The 15,278-nt window shown below is 33.8% G+C and overlaps 1 protein-coding gene across 1 annotated transcript; it reads right to left on the bottom strand.

Moving 5' to 3' along the window:
* Nucleotides 1–10,196: 10,196 nt before the first annotated feature.
* Nucleotides 10,197–11,989, bottom strand: Bma-tatn-1 (Uncharacterized protein; the record flags this gene model as incomplete). Its single annotated transcript, XM_043074587.1, has 5 exons — nt 10,197–10,215; nt 10,533–10,876; nt 11,018–11,223; nt 11,442–11,694; nt 11,903–11,989. The coding sequence occupies 5 exons, from the start codon at nt 11,987–11,989 to the stop codon at nt 10,197–10,199; spliced, it is 909 nt and encodes a 302-aa protein (XP_042930521.1).
* Nucleotides 11,990–15,278: the final 3,289 nt, after the last annotated feature.

Raw genomic sequence — 15,278 nt, 5'->3', positions numbered from 1 at the left:
TACTTATAATGGCACAAGTATAAATAATATTATCAAAATCGACCTATGTTTTCTCCTTTTGGATCTCCAGTCGCCATTTGCAGTGCAAGTGCAGTTGTTGTTTCCATATTCACAGTTTAGGTAAGCACGGGAATCTTAGATTAGTTTTAAAAGTTGATAGGTTGCTGGAGACCTGTTAGGGTAGTAATGAATTGGCGACCACTGCCTTTACGGGAAAGTTACTTATAAGCCTTTTGTATGTTCAACCGATTTCCTTTCTACATACATTCGCTCTACAGGTGTGACAAGGTAATTGATTGAATCATGTACTCATTTTCTATCTGATATTGCCAGTGTTACTTCTTGAGAAATGATACCCTTTGTTGCGACACTAGGCGTGACGTGATATTCTACATTTGTGTTTACGGATTTCTTCCAAAAAATAAAAATAAAAATGGTTAAAAAATAAAAATAAAAATAAAAATGCTTAGTCAATATTTCCGAAATTCTAGAAAATTGCGGTCAACGAAGTTAAACATGCAATTGGAACTTGAAGATCCACCGACTCGACCTATTTTAAAAGTGTGATTGGAAAATGCAAGGGCACCTTAAACTATTGTTCAAAAGTGATCTCGCACATAGGCAGTTTTCGGACATGAAAATGAAATCGGTGAGCACTGCAAAACAAGAGGACAGCAGAAATGTGATGCGGCAGTGGTTTTGAAATAAGGCATCAAAGATTGCGCCCATTCATTCCCAAAAATACGAACGACCATCGATGACTTTGATAGATGATGTCTTGTTCCTGTGTCTTAGTGACACACACACACATATATATATATATATGTATATATATATTTAGAGAGAGAGAGAGAGGAGTAGATAGACCGATAGATGGACAGATATATGTAGCACGGAATTCGAAGAGATTTAAACGCGAAGTGAACAGCAAGCATTCTTGAATCAGAAGAAGTAATTTGGTAACATTTGACTATGGGAAGCTCTCTTTCGCCTCTTACTTGGCATCTTTGACTTGGCCTGAAGCTTTAAACTGACTATCTGACCCGTTTGGCTTACACTATTACTCCTTCTGGACTTGTGCCACCGATGAGCCAATGTTCCTTTTTTCGGTAGGAAATGGCAAGTTTCTTCACATCACAAAAGCATCACTGATAAGATTGCTCAGCTTTCTTCTCCTCTCTTATACTTCCACCAACTCTCCTTACTACGACGATGAAATCGACTGAAGGATACATGTCCTCCGAGTATTTTCTAATATGTGAATGGCTTAAGTGTAGCGTCCCCACATCCCAACATCCATGGTCTCAGAAGAGATTAGCTGTGAAAGGTATAGCGAAAGCAGAAATTCTTCAAAACCTTCCTGAATAGCTGCGAAGCACAGATTTACTGTTTCGAATCAAGGTTAGCAATGGAGCTCTAAACTGCCTAACACTTTTTGAATTGTGATTGAACAGTAGTTATGCAGAAGAGAAATCATTATGCATTTGTAAAAAGGAATAAGAGAGATACTGAGAATTACTGCTGGGGCATTTGCAATTTCTAACTAATATGGTTAGATTATTTGTCGTGGCGCAATTGTAACAGTGCCTCTTTTAACAACATAAAGTGGTCAATGGCTGGCAATGAATGGCCTCAAATTATAACTTTTTTCAAACTATAAGCAATGAGTAAGCTAAGAGTTAGTCACTTATTGATAGGACAGCTAATTGTTTGGTGCGCTGCTGCGGTACTGTTTACATGTAATTCTTCCCTCGTTGACAAGTTACTGTATTGCATGGGCAAGGAGGGAAGAATCGAGAGGAAATGGAATTAAACAGGTTTCCGGAATGCACGTGAAATGCATTTCAGCCATCAGTTGTTTCATCAATTGTTTCCTTTTTTCCTCTCAGTTTTTGATTTTTTTTTTCTTTCCCATTGACTGATTCTCTACCATGAGCTAACTGGTCGAGAATCTATCATACGGGTCACTAACTGGCTGAATGGCAACCGATCGGCTTATTGTTTATGAGTTTTTATAACAATTCTTTGGTGATCTTTCTGCCTTTCTGGTCATCTCATAGTTTATTTCAACGAGAACTCTCAGAAAGGGGAATTTTTACTTTGCATCTTTCTTTCTCAGGGCGTAGGAGAAGGCATCTTTATATACAAATACTACAAAAAAAATGGAGTTCAAAGGAAAGTTGGAAGGTTTTCGATTTTCCGGACTGATGCTGTTACTGTTTGCTTCACTCAACATTGTATTTTGTTGCACAACAGTACCAAAAGATGAAGTGAAGTCAACATTTCCGTGCTTAAACTTACGTCAAAGATTGGGTAGAAAAGTACAGGAATTAAAAGGACAGCTGTTTTGTTGCCAGTATCCGTAACACCTATGAAATCAGAAAAAAACATTACGTGAATTTTGATGAAAATGGTGTTAAAGAAGAAAAGGAACGAGATGATGTTTATCCAATGCTACTTACCATTAAAATTCGCAATAAGCATACAACTGATTGTTATGTCATTTCTCGAGTAGTGAGAAGATGTGTGTGGTACGAGTTTAATATAAACTGAAGCTTATCGCAAACGTGTCATTTGTCAATTGATGATAAATTCAGTAAGCTGAAAATGATGTGCGTGATGTATTGACTTGTTTTTATAAAGTATTCAAATCCATCTATGTTCCACAATTGCAAGGGCAGCGAGATTCTCTCCCCCTCTGAAAAATTAAGTATCAAAATTTACCTATTCCTATCAATATTCTGAAAAATGGAACCGGTCAGCAGAACCTTGAAGCACAAAAGTCAGCACAAAACTATGGTTAGAGAAGCACATTGTTGCCTTCTAAAAACCTGTTTCATCAGAACTTTCAGGAAATGCTTTGTACAGAAGTTGCGGTTGGTTTCCTATGGAATATTCCGTCCCACCAAATGAAACGAAGTTCAAATCCCTGACTTCAAATAAGAAAAAAACGCTTTCAATCCCATGATATGTAAGTTAAGTTACTCGAACGGCTCGCAATTTTAGTTTATTTTATAATCTGTCCAAATTTCCATATAATTCAAATATTACATCGAGCTTCTTCGATTAATTAATCAGCATGCATTGCAAAATATTTTCTTAACTCAGCTTGTATATTACAAACAGAAAGCGGAAGAAAGCACATTTTGTTTTCAGTGAGGGTAGGATAAACCAAGCAGGATGAGTAAGAATACGGGAAATATTGGTTGGGAAAAGTAAGATTCTTCTTTGTGCTCTATAGGAAAGTGCTTACTTAATTAATTACCTATAAGCCATACCAGAGATTCAATCTGAAATCAATGCTTCAGTTGAATAATAATTCAAATCACCCTTTATATTGTTGTCGACAATTTATTTCACTTATATCAACAAACTGTTAACATCTTACAGAATTTGACCTCGGGGTCATCTCTGTCATTCATATTTCGAAAATTGATGAGGACCCAGCAATTTTATAAATTGTATAAAAAAGATTATTGTCAGAAATTTAGAGAAAACTGAAGCACAGAATAAGGATGATCCAATAGCGCTGATAATTTAGAAAAAATTTGGATGCACTTAGATACATTTATGGTTCATTGATTTGGTGAATGATGGAGCAGTTCAACCGGTACTGCAGGAATGCATTTAAGTGGCTAATTAAAAATGAAGACGAGAACTGTGATGAGCAAAAAACAGAACAAGGTCAATCCTATCTTCATTAACATGATGCCTTTCACGTGAGCCAAAGAAGTGAAATTTAAGACGATCATAAACCGAATTCGTCATCAGCACATTTATTTTTCACATCACAGTTTTGTATGTTCTCTTAATCCTTCGTTTCTTTGTTGTCCATCACGACATCGATATTAACAATCAGGTTTCCGGATGGCACTCAATCTTAATTAGTGACAGTAAGACAAAAAATCTCAGTACAGTATACGTGACACTAGTGAACGGATCTTAAGAATAAAGCCTCAGATGCACTTATTACCAGTGACCAATGCGAAGCAACTTTTCCTCTCTAAAATTTACCACCATCAGTTCTCCTTCATCGTCACAACACACTGATATATAAATACAAGCTAAAGATAGCATCCTGTCCAGTGGATTTCGCAACATCAGAGTATCACGATGGTATGGTTGCTTGATTTTCAGTGGTATTTCGGCGTGAGATTTTCGGAAGGATATATGCACATAATACGTACACATATGCTCAGTTCAGAATGGTCGATGTTAGGCGCAATAAGCACTTTCTGATGGAAACAAGCATAGTTATTTATTCAGAGATAGAAAAGAAGCGGTTATCTTCAAAAAGTTAAGCTAATTTCAAGATGTCAAAGATAACATATACTCTTGTTCGTCCTGAAAAACAGTTAGTGAATAATTTTAGAATTTTTGTTGTAATTTTTCGTGTATATCCTTTAAACTATTTCATCTTAGTCACTCAACCATACACCTTATTCAGGTAGCCGAGATAACTCGAAATCTTATTTCAATTACAATAGTGTAAACAACACATCAAATGAGCAAATGTGTCCTACCGGTATTGAAATAATTACAAATTTCCAAAATGAAAAGAGAAAAATGGAACCAAATTTTCTCAACTTTTGTAGAAATAAGCCAAGAAAATATAGAGGAATAGTTTGTACAGAAGTGCTTACCAGGTAAAATATTCATACAATTCATATTCTCATCTGTAAGCCTCGTAGACCTCTCCTTCCCACTTCTTCACCTAAAATTTTGATTCAATCTGTGATATCATATAGTGGTTCTGACTGTAGTGTTTCTGAAATCGGCTATTAAGTTGAAGAACTGTTTCAGCACCTATATTCATGCTGAAGAAGGGATGGTAATAAAAGTTGAAACAGAGAAAATAAATGCATATTCTATAAAGTACAACAAAAGAACTGGAGGCCGTTACGGAATGGTGCTATTTTAGCCTTTCTCGAAACATAATGTTTCGAGAAAAGTAATAGCTTTACTGTAACTTGTCGCTACAGGGAATACTAAAAAATACTACTCAATCAAATCAAATTATCAAAAGTTAGTACTTTTACAGATTCTTTTATCAGAGAAATGGTAATTATCGTTGGTAATTTAGTATTTTTAGTACCCAATGGATGATATTAAAGTTTTATTCATTTATATTTCTTAGTATCAGTCTTTTATATTCGCTATAGAAATAACGCAGAGATAGACTCTAAAATATTTTAGAAATAGAAATGAAAAAGGATAAAATAAAGAAGCCTGCAGTCAAGATTTTTTCCTTTATCGTAGCTAGAGAAATGCTTTAAGTATCGCCGAATGAATGGAAATTAAAATAAGTTTGAAATAGCAAAAGATTCATCTTCAGCGAAAGGCTGATGCTAAAGAAGTGCAAAATTGTTACAGCAGTAAATTTCATTTCAAATCTTTCTTCAATCATTAATAAATGTTGAATGCTTCCGAAGTTCCGAAATCTCCGGTAGTATACCAACTTATTAATAAAAGAAGAAAATGCCCTTAGATTGAAAAAACTATTAATTAATCATTTTAAATTAAAAAGGGCATAAACAGATGTTCTCCGTGAACAATTAGTCGAGGATATTGAGGAATAATGTTAAAAAAAAAAAAACTATTCTACTAAAACTTCTTTGTATAGGATTTTCAGCATTTTACCCATTGAAGTCAATTCTGAAATTTTTATGAATAGAATTGTAGATATTGATGAATGGCACGATACTGATAAACCGCCAACACCCTTGATATATACTATACTCATTACATCCCTTTGTACCGGCTATTGCCAAAATCCTCATTTTCTGATCAGCTTCGATGAATGGCTCTTAGGTTCAGCAGGATAACCAATTTCGAAAGATGATATCGCTTTTATTAAGGACAGTAGAAAACCATTTTGAACCCATTAAAACCGAATGTTCTTTGAATACCATGGGTAACTTCAATGTTCGTGCCTTCTTTTAACAATTTTCTTTGTAGCGAAAAAAAAAAAAAAAAACAGCATATGTCATGTTAGCATCGTTTATATCCTGAAACATGATTCGAAAAATCTAACTGAATTATCGACCAAATGAGCAGTTGAATTATCGACAGTCAGTATATGATAAGACGTACAAGCTATTTGTGCACAAAACTTATATCTGCCACAACTACTCGATGAGTTCAAATTTGAATTTCACTTCCTACAAAAAAATTAATACAACAGTTTCGAATATTAAATCTAAACTTAAAAGCAGATCATTCGAGTTCATAAATGCTGGAGATATTTAAAAATTACAAGATGTTAGAAAATGATTATTTATAAACCTAAATTGACCCAAGCGATAAGTATATGAAATCAAAATTAATTTATTGAAGGATATTTTAATGAATATTTAAATATTCAGAATACCGTTACGAATGACTACCTCATACAACTAGCTGAATGGTGGTTGTACATGTAAATATGAACTGATACAGATCCGCGGGAGTACCTCACATGATGAATGAAAAATGAAAATTTTGGATTAAAGCCGTACTTCGAAATCTTGTTCTATCAAATTCATTAATTTGTTTTAGCTTCAGTAATCACCATAAAAAAAATAGAATGTTAAACATAATTTGACATACCGAATTTCATAAAAGTGAAATTCGATATAATAATTCAGTTAGTTAAAATCAAATCCTTTTTTGTTCTATATTTATGACAAATTTTCTGATGAACCAAAGCAAATAAACAAATTTTACTGATTAAAATCAGATGGAGCAAAAATAAAATCTAGAAAAATGAGATCCGAATTGAAATCCTTAGCAGCAGCACACACCGTCATTTGAAGATGAAACAGTTAACTCATCTTTTACAACCAGTCCTTTGCAGTGATCCTAAGCAATGAAGTGTCTCGTGATCTAATCAATTCGTTGAACAACATTTCAGCTTCAGTGAAAAGAGTGACATCAACAGTCAACATTCAACGGTTTACATTGAATATGATGCGACATTTGAGTGAATAATAAAAGCACTGCAGTGGCAGATATAAAAAACGATCACTCTTCATACTTCTTCTACAAAGCTTTTTTCTGCAATGATAATATTTGCTTACTTTCACCTTTTATGACTTCAAAAAATACCCAAGCATAAAAAGTTCCCAAAAAAGAAGATCAGATCAAACTAGATTGTGTTACACTAGTGTTTAAACATAATACAATGATCATAATTTTTTTTGCTTTAGAATAAGAGCGGGAATCTTCAAAAAGTACAACTAGTTTATATTGCAGTTTGTTTGTTCGTTACTTCCCTCATAAAGATTTTCCTTTGATCGGTATCCAACTGCAGAATTTATCAGTATCCATCCGCTAATGTATTGATTTGATGGATACAGACGTATATTTTACGTAGCACATAGTATAATTCATTCGTTTCACGTAACGTGTTTTCTTTCGATTGCATACTCTTTGCTCTCTTTATAGATGCTCCTTTGCCAATCAATGATAAAAATTTACGCTACCTATAAAATTGCAGTTCAATTTTAAAACAACTATGACTTACCATTCTCGCTCATAATCAAACTTTAGGCATTAATTATCTTTTCTTCCTTATCCACATGTCACAATGCTGAAACTATCATTTCTGAAACGTTTGGACACAGAATAGATTGCATTTTATTCCACCACTCTTTTCCTGACTCTTAAAATAGATGTTGTCATCTCTCCATCATCTATACTCTTCAGTTCATTTGAAATATAAACTGCTATTAAATAAAACGATTTAATCAGCTAAACATGAAACTTCAAGTCAGACGGAGTTCATTAAACAATTCCCCGTTTGTTCGACAGCATGATCGCTTACATAGCACTTCCACAGTTAACCTCTGAGTATGATCTCTGCCTCTCATTTTAACAAGGTAATTTCAATGGATCTTTAATTTTGTTTCTATTCAAGTGCGCTACTGTCACATTCTTAACCTCAAACAAATCATTGTTTCCTTTAATCCAATCAAACATCATTACCATTTTGCAGTACACTATTTTAACCATTTCACACCAAAAAACATTTGTACCTGCAATTGTTCCTTATCACCAAATCAGTAAAATAGTGCATAAGAATTTCTGATAAAAGAAGTGACGGTTGCACTTCATCTTTGCAGGCATATATGTCAAAAATGTGACTTTCGTCTTTAACCGACGAATTACCTCTTGCATAACGATTTCTGATAATCTAGATCGATCGGTTGGTGCATTTCCAAAGATTATGGAAATATTTACTAAGATGTAGTAATTTCCATTCGAAATTATGTTCCTTAATCTCTTTTTTTTTTTTTTTTTAATTTTGCGAAGTCTAATGTAATAAAAGCAATTTTATCATAAAAGCGACCTATTTCAATACTGATTTCAACAATGACAGCTTAAATTCTTGGTACTAATTCATTCAAGGAATTCAAAGGTTTATACAATACTACTTCATTCTTTTTACCCATTACTGCTGAAAATCTTATATAAAGAAGTTTTAGTAGAATATTTTTTAAACATTTTAATTGCAAACAACAGCAGAAGAGAATCTCAAATACAAAATGACGTCTGCAGGACGTACGTAACTCTACAGATTTCAAAAAAACTACGGATGTGAACCATTTGGATTGAAAATAATTTTTTTACAACTTGCATTTATGGGCCTATTCCGGAAGTATTTCCTACTACAATATGTAAAAATACCGAGGAGTGGATATAGTCAGACTGCATTAATGAGAGAAAACACTAAAACTCATCCTTCGTTATCCGATTATCAGATAAGCTTAGCAAAAATTTCTTTTTAGTAGAATGTAAAACCATTATTTTATTTTCTACAGAAAGGTTTCAGATTATCTCGCATTTTTTAAATGGGATAGTGGTTTTTTCCATATTTGCATTATACGGTCTTCAAGTTACTGGCAAAAGTAAAGTCACGATTACTTGAACTTAGCCAATATTTTTCTTCAACAACTTTCAGCACTACTTTTGTATTTGAATATCAGATCATTGAGCGTGGATGATAATGAACCCAACTTCGCGTAACAAAACATTTGATCATGTCAGCAGTAGCAAGTGACAACTGAGAGATGCCTCAAATGCAATGTTTGTTACAAAATAAAACCTAAGAATTTCGGTAATTCCATTATCTCAGTGCTTCCTGGATATTTTTGATTGCAAAGTGGCGAGGGACTTCATAATTTCATTTCGTCAAATTATTTTGAAAGCATGTTTCGGGGCAAAAAATTTCCACTGGTCAATTAACTTTATTTTAAAACTGGTTTGGAACAATTATTTTAAAATCATTTTGGAAAAAATTGTTGTTTTTTTACACTTTCCATGATGAAATAAGTTTAAAAAGTGCCAAGTATGATAGGAATGTCGGATGACATTTTACGAATATCTATTGCTAAATTCATTACTTAAAGTACATCAAAAAATTCCACTACTAATTCAAGACATTTCAAACTGCATATTCGAACATTTTTGATATTTGCTGCTCTAGGAAGAACATTTTTTGACATCATTTACGACTGTTTCTTTAAATAATTCTTTCAGTCACCTCACATATTCACTTCACCAAATTATCAGTTGAGTATATCAAAAGAAAAGAGCGTAGCGTATTGTATCGTCTTTTATAAATAATAAGGCAATAATTAAAAGTAATAGGGAGTGAAAATGGAGAGGGAAGAGGAAAGAGAAGGGGAGAATAATCCTAATTTGCCGGATTCTACTATCTGTATGCTGTATTATTATGATTTCTTATTAGAGTAACAATGAAAAAGTGACCAATTAACTGAGACAAAAGTGGATGAACCCTTCTCAACCGTGCTTAGACACAACTTTTCACCACAAAAAGATTACATATAACTAATATTTGAACGGAGCAATAATGCTGATAATGTCGGTGAAAAGAAGTTCAATCTGAGCACATAAAAGCAACATAACCTTCTTACATGCCTACAAATATTGATCGATTGCTGCGTGGACATCTAAACAATTACAATATAATTCCCATGTAATGTGAAATTAGGAAAACTTCAATTTTAAGGTTATAGCATAACAACATGGAGTTCGAGAGTGGAGATCATGAATGAGGTGATAAATGAAAGTATCAAGTAACAATTCCCTGATCCAAGATGTGTGAATAACGCCGTAAACAAAATTGCGCAATGCGAGCGCAAGCTTCACGGGTATCGTGCTCGCTGCAGGTGAGTACCAAACGAAACCAACCATCACAATGAAAAACGCAACCTGGAAGACAGATGATATTTTCTTCCACGAGTAAGTCTCGAATGAAAATTTCGTCTCTTCCATATATGTGCTCGTCAATGGCTACCATCATGTACATTGTCCCGTTAGGAGCGAGAGGTTGCAAACCCGGCACTTTTCTTAGGCACTCAAATACAATGCTTGCATTGCGGTGAATAGTGCGGTTCACCTGTCGAAAAAAATTAGCATTGGTTGAGTGCAAGATACGTGGCAATGCACCTTGAATTAGCACGCAAGGACCTACAATTTTTTGAGCTAATGCTATTAGTCCATTTCGAATAGGTTGCAGTGCTGCATACCGATCGTGGATGATAATCCATCCAAGTCGCCATCCTGGTAGAAGAAACCGTTTGGCAATACTATCACAAGTAAGTATCGGTACTTTCGGTTTCAGAGTTGCTATTGGATGAAATTCAGCTCCATTATAGGTCATCGTTCCATAAACTTCATCAGCAATTATAGGGATCCGTTTTTCAAAAGCGACTTGTAATATCGATTCCAGCTGATTTTTGCTTAAAACTATGCCGGTTGGGTTTGGAGGGTTATTGACGACTATGGCACGAGTTCTGTTATCAATCACAGATTTCAGTTGAGCCAGATCCAGTTGCGAGTCATTCATTATATCGAAGTAATAATAACGACTCTGAAATGTGAGCACCTTCAATCAAAGGATGATCTATTGTTTTATTTCATTCCTCACTTCAAGAAAAATTTAGTAAAAATTCTTCTAGTTAATTTTGTAGTCGTGTCGCGTCTTAAGCTTGAAACTTCCAAACAAACACACTTCAACATTTGAAGATTTAATAAGAGTTGAGTATAAGGGAAAGCCAGGTGCTGGTACAAGAATGTTGTCGCCTGGATTTGCCAGCGCTTCGATTGCCATTTCAATAGCATGTGAGCAACCACTGGTTAAAAGGACCGAATCCGCGGTAACTGGTGCTTCAGGATGTGTGAAGTGTCGGGCTATCGCCTCTCGAGCTTCCAGAATTCCTAAAAATGAAAAATAAATCCTAAATGACTTTGACAAAGTGTTGAAATTTTATTGGAAGAACGATAAAATAAGTAAAAGATATTAAGTTGCACTGCTTGGTCTTAAAAAAAAGAAAAAATCATCCTTTAAATTTTAAAAATAGATTTTCAAACAGTTTAAAAGAGCAAAATAATGGAATGATTTAGGCAATTTATCATGAATGATAATGGTAAATTACCAATGGCAGGTGCATAACCCTCGTATTTACGACTAGTTAATGCTTCACTTATGGCCTGAATCGCAGTTGAACATACAGGTAGTGCGCCAGAAATAGTCGGATCTCCAAGGTTTAATTTAAGTAATGGTTTTTTCGTATTGGATGACACCAATAGAGAGTCACAGATTTGCCGAATTGGATTTACCATATTTTTGGTCATTTCTGATACGGGTATTTCCCAGGTGTTGGCGCTGATAAATGTTTTCCCTTCATTCTGAAAGCTTTATTATCCGTTCGGATACACATGTTATTTGTTGTGAACAACGATAAGATGAAAAGTACTGGCAGTAGATGAAAATCATTTAGATGTCCCGAAGCTCAAGGATTTCGATTCAAACAGGTACTTTGAAAATTCAAAACAAAAGTTCATTGCTAATCCATAATTACAAAAATACCCTCCCTTATTGATTACAATCACTAACATTTCTATCATTCATCATATCAGCATTCTGCTCCATTTTCTTGCTGATGTGAACTGCTTGAATGAGACTATCACAGCTTGGCACCATTTACAGTCATTGCTAAAAAATAAATCGTGTAAAATTCGCAGATTAGCAAGCAGACTGTCCTCGTATTGCGGCGAACCCATACTTTGTGCTATTCTCTCATGCAACTTGCATATGAGTTGCGAGACCACTCCATTCTTGATCTAATTTGGTACAACTTGAAATTCATGTAAAATATTTCAGTTATTCCGTTGCATTTCAAAATGTAACTTTTGTTTGATTATTAATGTAATGAATCCGAAATCGATGTGGAGAGAAAGACTTTCATTGCATACATGATTAGTTTGTAAAAAAATTTATGGGAGATAATGATGCATACAGATATGATGAATATGCAGTTTGCAGGAAGCAATTAAATTTGCAATGCTAAGAGCTGGTGGTGATACAGCCCTCGCAGTGCATTATGTCGACTGTCACCATATTAAATGTTCGAGAGATGAGATGTCTCGGGATTTCTGAAACTATTGATATTTGACAGATGTAAAGCAGTAAAGTTAGGTACAAACGGAAGCAGAAGAGAGTGAAAATTTTTTAGGAAGCATGGGGCGGTGAAAATAGAAAAATGAAGGAGTAGTTATTAGGGAGTGCAGATAGGCGAAAGATCTTCGGAAAGGTAACCATGCAGTAAAAGGCAAACAGCAGCAATGAGACATCAATCTTGAATCAAAGGAATGATAAACACAGGTTAAGGGGGTACTGGGAAGAAGTGTAAACTGGTTCTGCTGCTTAAAAGAGCATCCATCAGATTGTTTGATATTTTCATTTTAATTTACAAAGCAATCAAATTTTACTTAGATAAAGAACTAGAATATTCCTAAGAATACAAGTGATGAATCACTCATTGTGTAAACTGCTGATAGTGACATAGTAGCAGATCAAATCAGTGAAAGTTGGAGTTGATTCGATGAGCATCACAAATCATCAAGACATCAAAGGAAGGGACGATAAAAGGGACAGAGGAAGAAGTTGCCGGAAGAGATAGGAAAGGCAATCGCCAAATTTATTGTATTAGCACTTGCACATTATTCATCATTTCCTCCATTTCTCTCTGTAAAAGTTTTTTCAAAGATTATATTACATTGTTTTACTTTGAAATTTTGGGTTTTTAAATCAAAATTATGTCAGAGAAGTTAACCTACAAACCAAGTGAAATGGCATTCGGATAAGTAGCATTTCACTCCAGTCATTTTCATTTCACTTCCAGATATAATCGTCATCGTTTGTGAAGTTTCTTTAAATGAATTTATCAGTCTCTTCTGTGTAATAGAGCACTCAAACAGCCAAACTTATCAATAAATCAACATATTTTTATTGTTTACAAAATATTCATTGATAATACAAGAAAATATAATTTAGGTAAACCACTACAACAATAAGGACATCTAGAGCATTTTAAATAGACGTATACATTATTATTATTATTATTCAGTGGAAACCTTTGCTTTTCATTACATCATGTAAATCTAGAAAAAAATATTGTACTACAAAAATCACAAAGCAAAGGTCTTCTAATACCCGCTTTATTGAAAAAACGAACAATCAACCAGTACGGAACCGAGATTTGCACATACAAAGTAAGACTTTTATAAGATATTACTAATGCATTCTTTTACAAATATATATCTTATTTAGCAAAAATATCCTTGCTATAATTTGTATTAAAATTTGATAAGTTGTAAGCGATAAAGTTTCAAAAAAGCAATATTCATATAAAAATCTTGTGAAATAGGTTCAAAATGACAAGTGGAAAATATAGTAATTATAAAAATTGATCTAAAATTTTCATCCAATAATACGCTGATATTGTTAAGAATCATTTCATACTTTCACAATAGACATAAACTAGATTAAAACTTTAAACTTATTTATTTGTTTCTTTTTGGGTACTTTTTTGTTTATGGTTACTCTGTCTCTGATTAATGTAAGCGTTATTTCATTTTACATCGAAAGCGTTTAACTAATCAAGTTAGCTTCAGCTCGTAAGAATTTACAGTAGAAGCAACAAACACCACAACATACAAAGTAATATTTCAACTTAAAATATACCGAATATGCAATTGAAGAAGTGAGACAAAGTGAAGATTGAAAAAAGTTTAAATTAATTAGATCAGATAGATTGACGTGACAAATTTGATTGTACTCTATTCCCATTGTTTCAACAGCGGCATTCTTCGTGGTAGGTTAAGTCTCCTTAATGTATACCTCTTCCATTATGTTAACTCCTTCCGCTAACCTTTCTCAGTTCTAATGCACTATAATTATTACCAAATCATCGAATATTTTAAATAATGGCTCAAGTTGAATTATACCTTAAAGCCGATATTTATGAACATTGGTCAACCATATCAAAACCTAACCCTCACTAATGGCATCCTATTCGCTTCTGCTGCATAGAATCCATGAAACTCACTAAATGTCATATTCCAGCAGTTTGCTTGCGATGTACGGTGTTCTGCTAAACAGTAGCTACTACAAACAGGAAAAGAGATCGGTGATCGACCACACAGACGAATAACCGCCATCTCTTTGCTTGCCCGTTTACAACTTCTTATTTGAGCAAAGAAAGATTGGTCAGGGTGCATCGCACTTTAAAGACCATACGTATCGGTAATATCAAACTACAGTAAAATTGGTTCCTCATCTCAGTATTGCTATCAGAATGTACCAAAGGCAAGTTAAAATAAAAAGCAAGCAAAAAAAAAGTATAATAACAGATTGCAATTAAACAACTCAGTCTAATTATACAAAATTACAGTGTAATATATGTGGTTCCTATAGAGTAGTGTAATGAAAAGAAATCGAGTATGATTCGCAAAAATAATCGTAAAAAAAAAAAAAAAAACTTCATGTAAAACGGGGTAAATTCAGCATTTTGTTATTTTATAAGTATTGAAAATGATGGAAAAAATATACGTCAACAAGTAATATCCTATGACGAAGAATCCCACTGTGAAAACAGCGGGAATAAAGTACAATCAAATTTATCACGTCAATCTATCTGATCTAATTAATTTAAATTCCTTTCTATTCTCAAATTTGTTCCATTGTTTTAGTTGTATGTTCAGTATACTTTAAGTTGAAATATTCACGGCCAACTTTAAGTGTTGTGATACTTTTTGTTACTTATGCTTGCACATTGTTAGCAGTTCAAGATAACTTGACATAAGTCACGTGTAATTTTGCATTAATTTATTTGTAAGAAAAAAAAAATACAAGATTATAATTAACTCTGAGAGACTATACGAACTACCAGTGTGTTTCGTTGGGTTTCTGACCCCTTATTGTTATTGTT

This window comes from Brugia malayi (assembly GCF_000002995.4).
Source record: "Brugia malayi strain FR3 genome assembly, contig: Bm_v4_ChrX_scaffold_001, whole genome shotgun sequence".
Lineage (NCBI taxonomy): Eukaryota > Metazoa > Nematoda > Chromadorea > Rhabditida > Onchocercidae > Brugia > Brugia malayi.
Note: the sequence above shows the minus strand (reverse complement) of the source record. Positions and strands in the feature narration are given on the sequence as shown.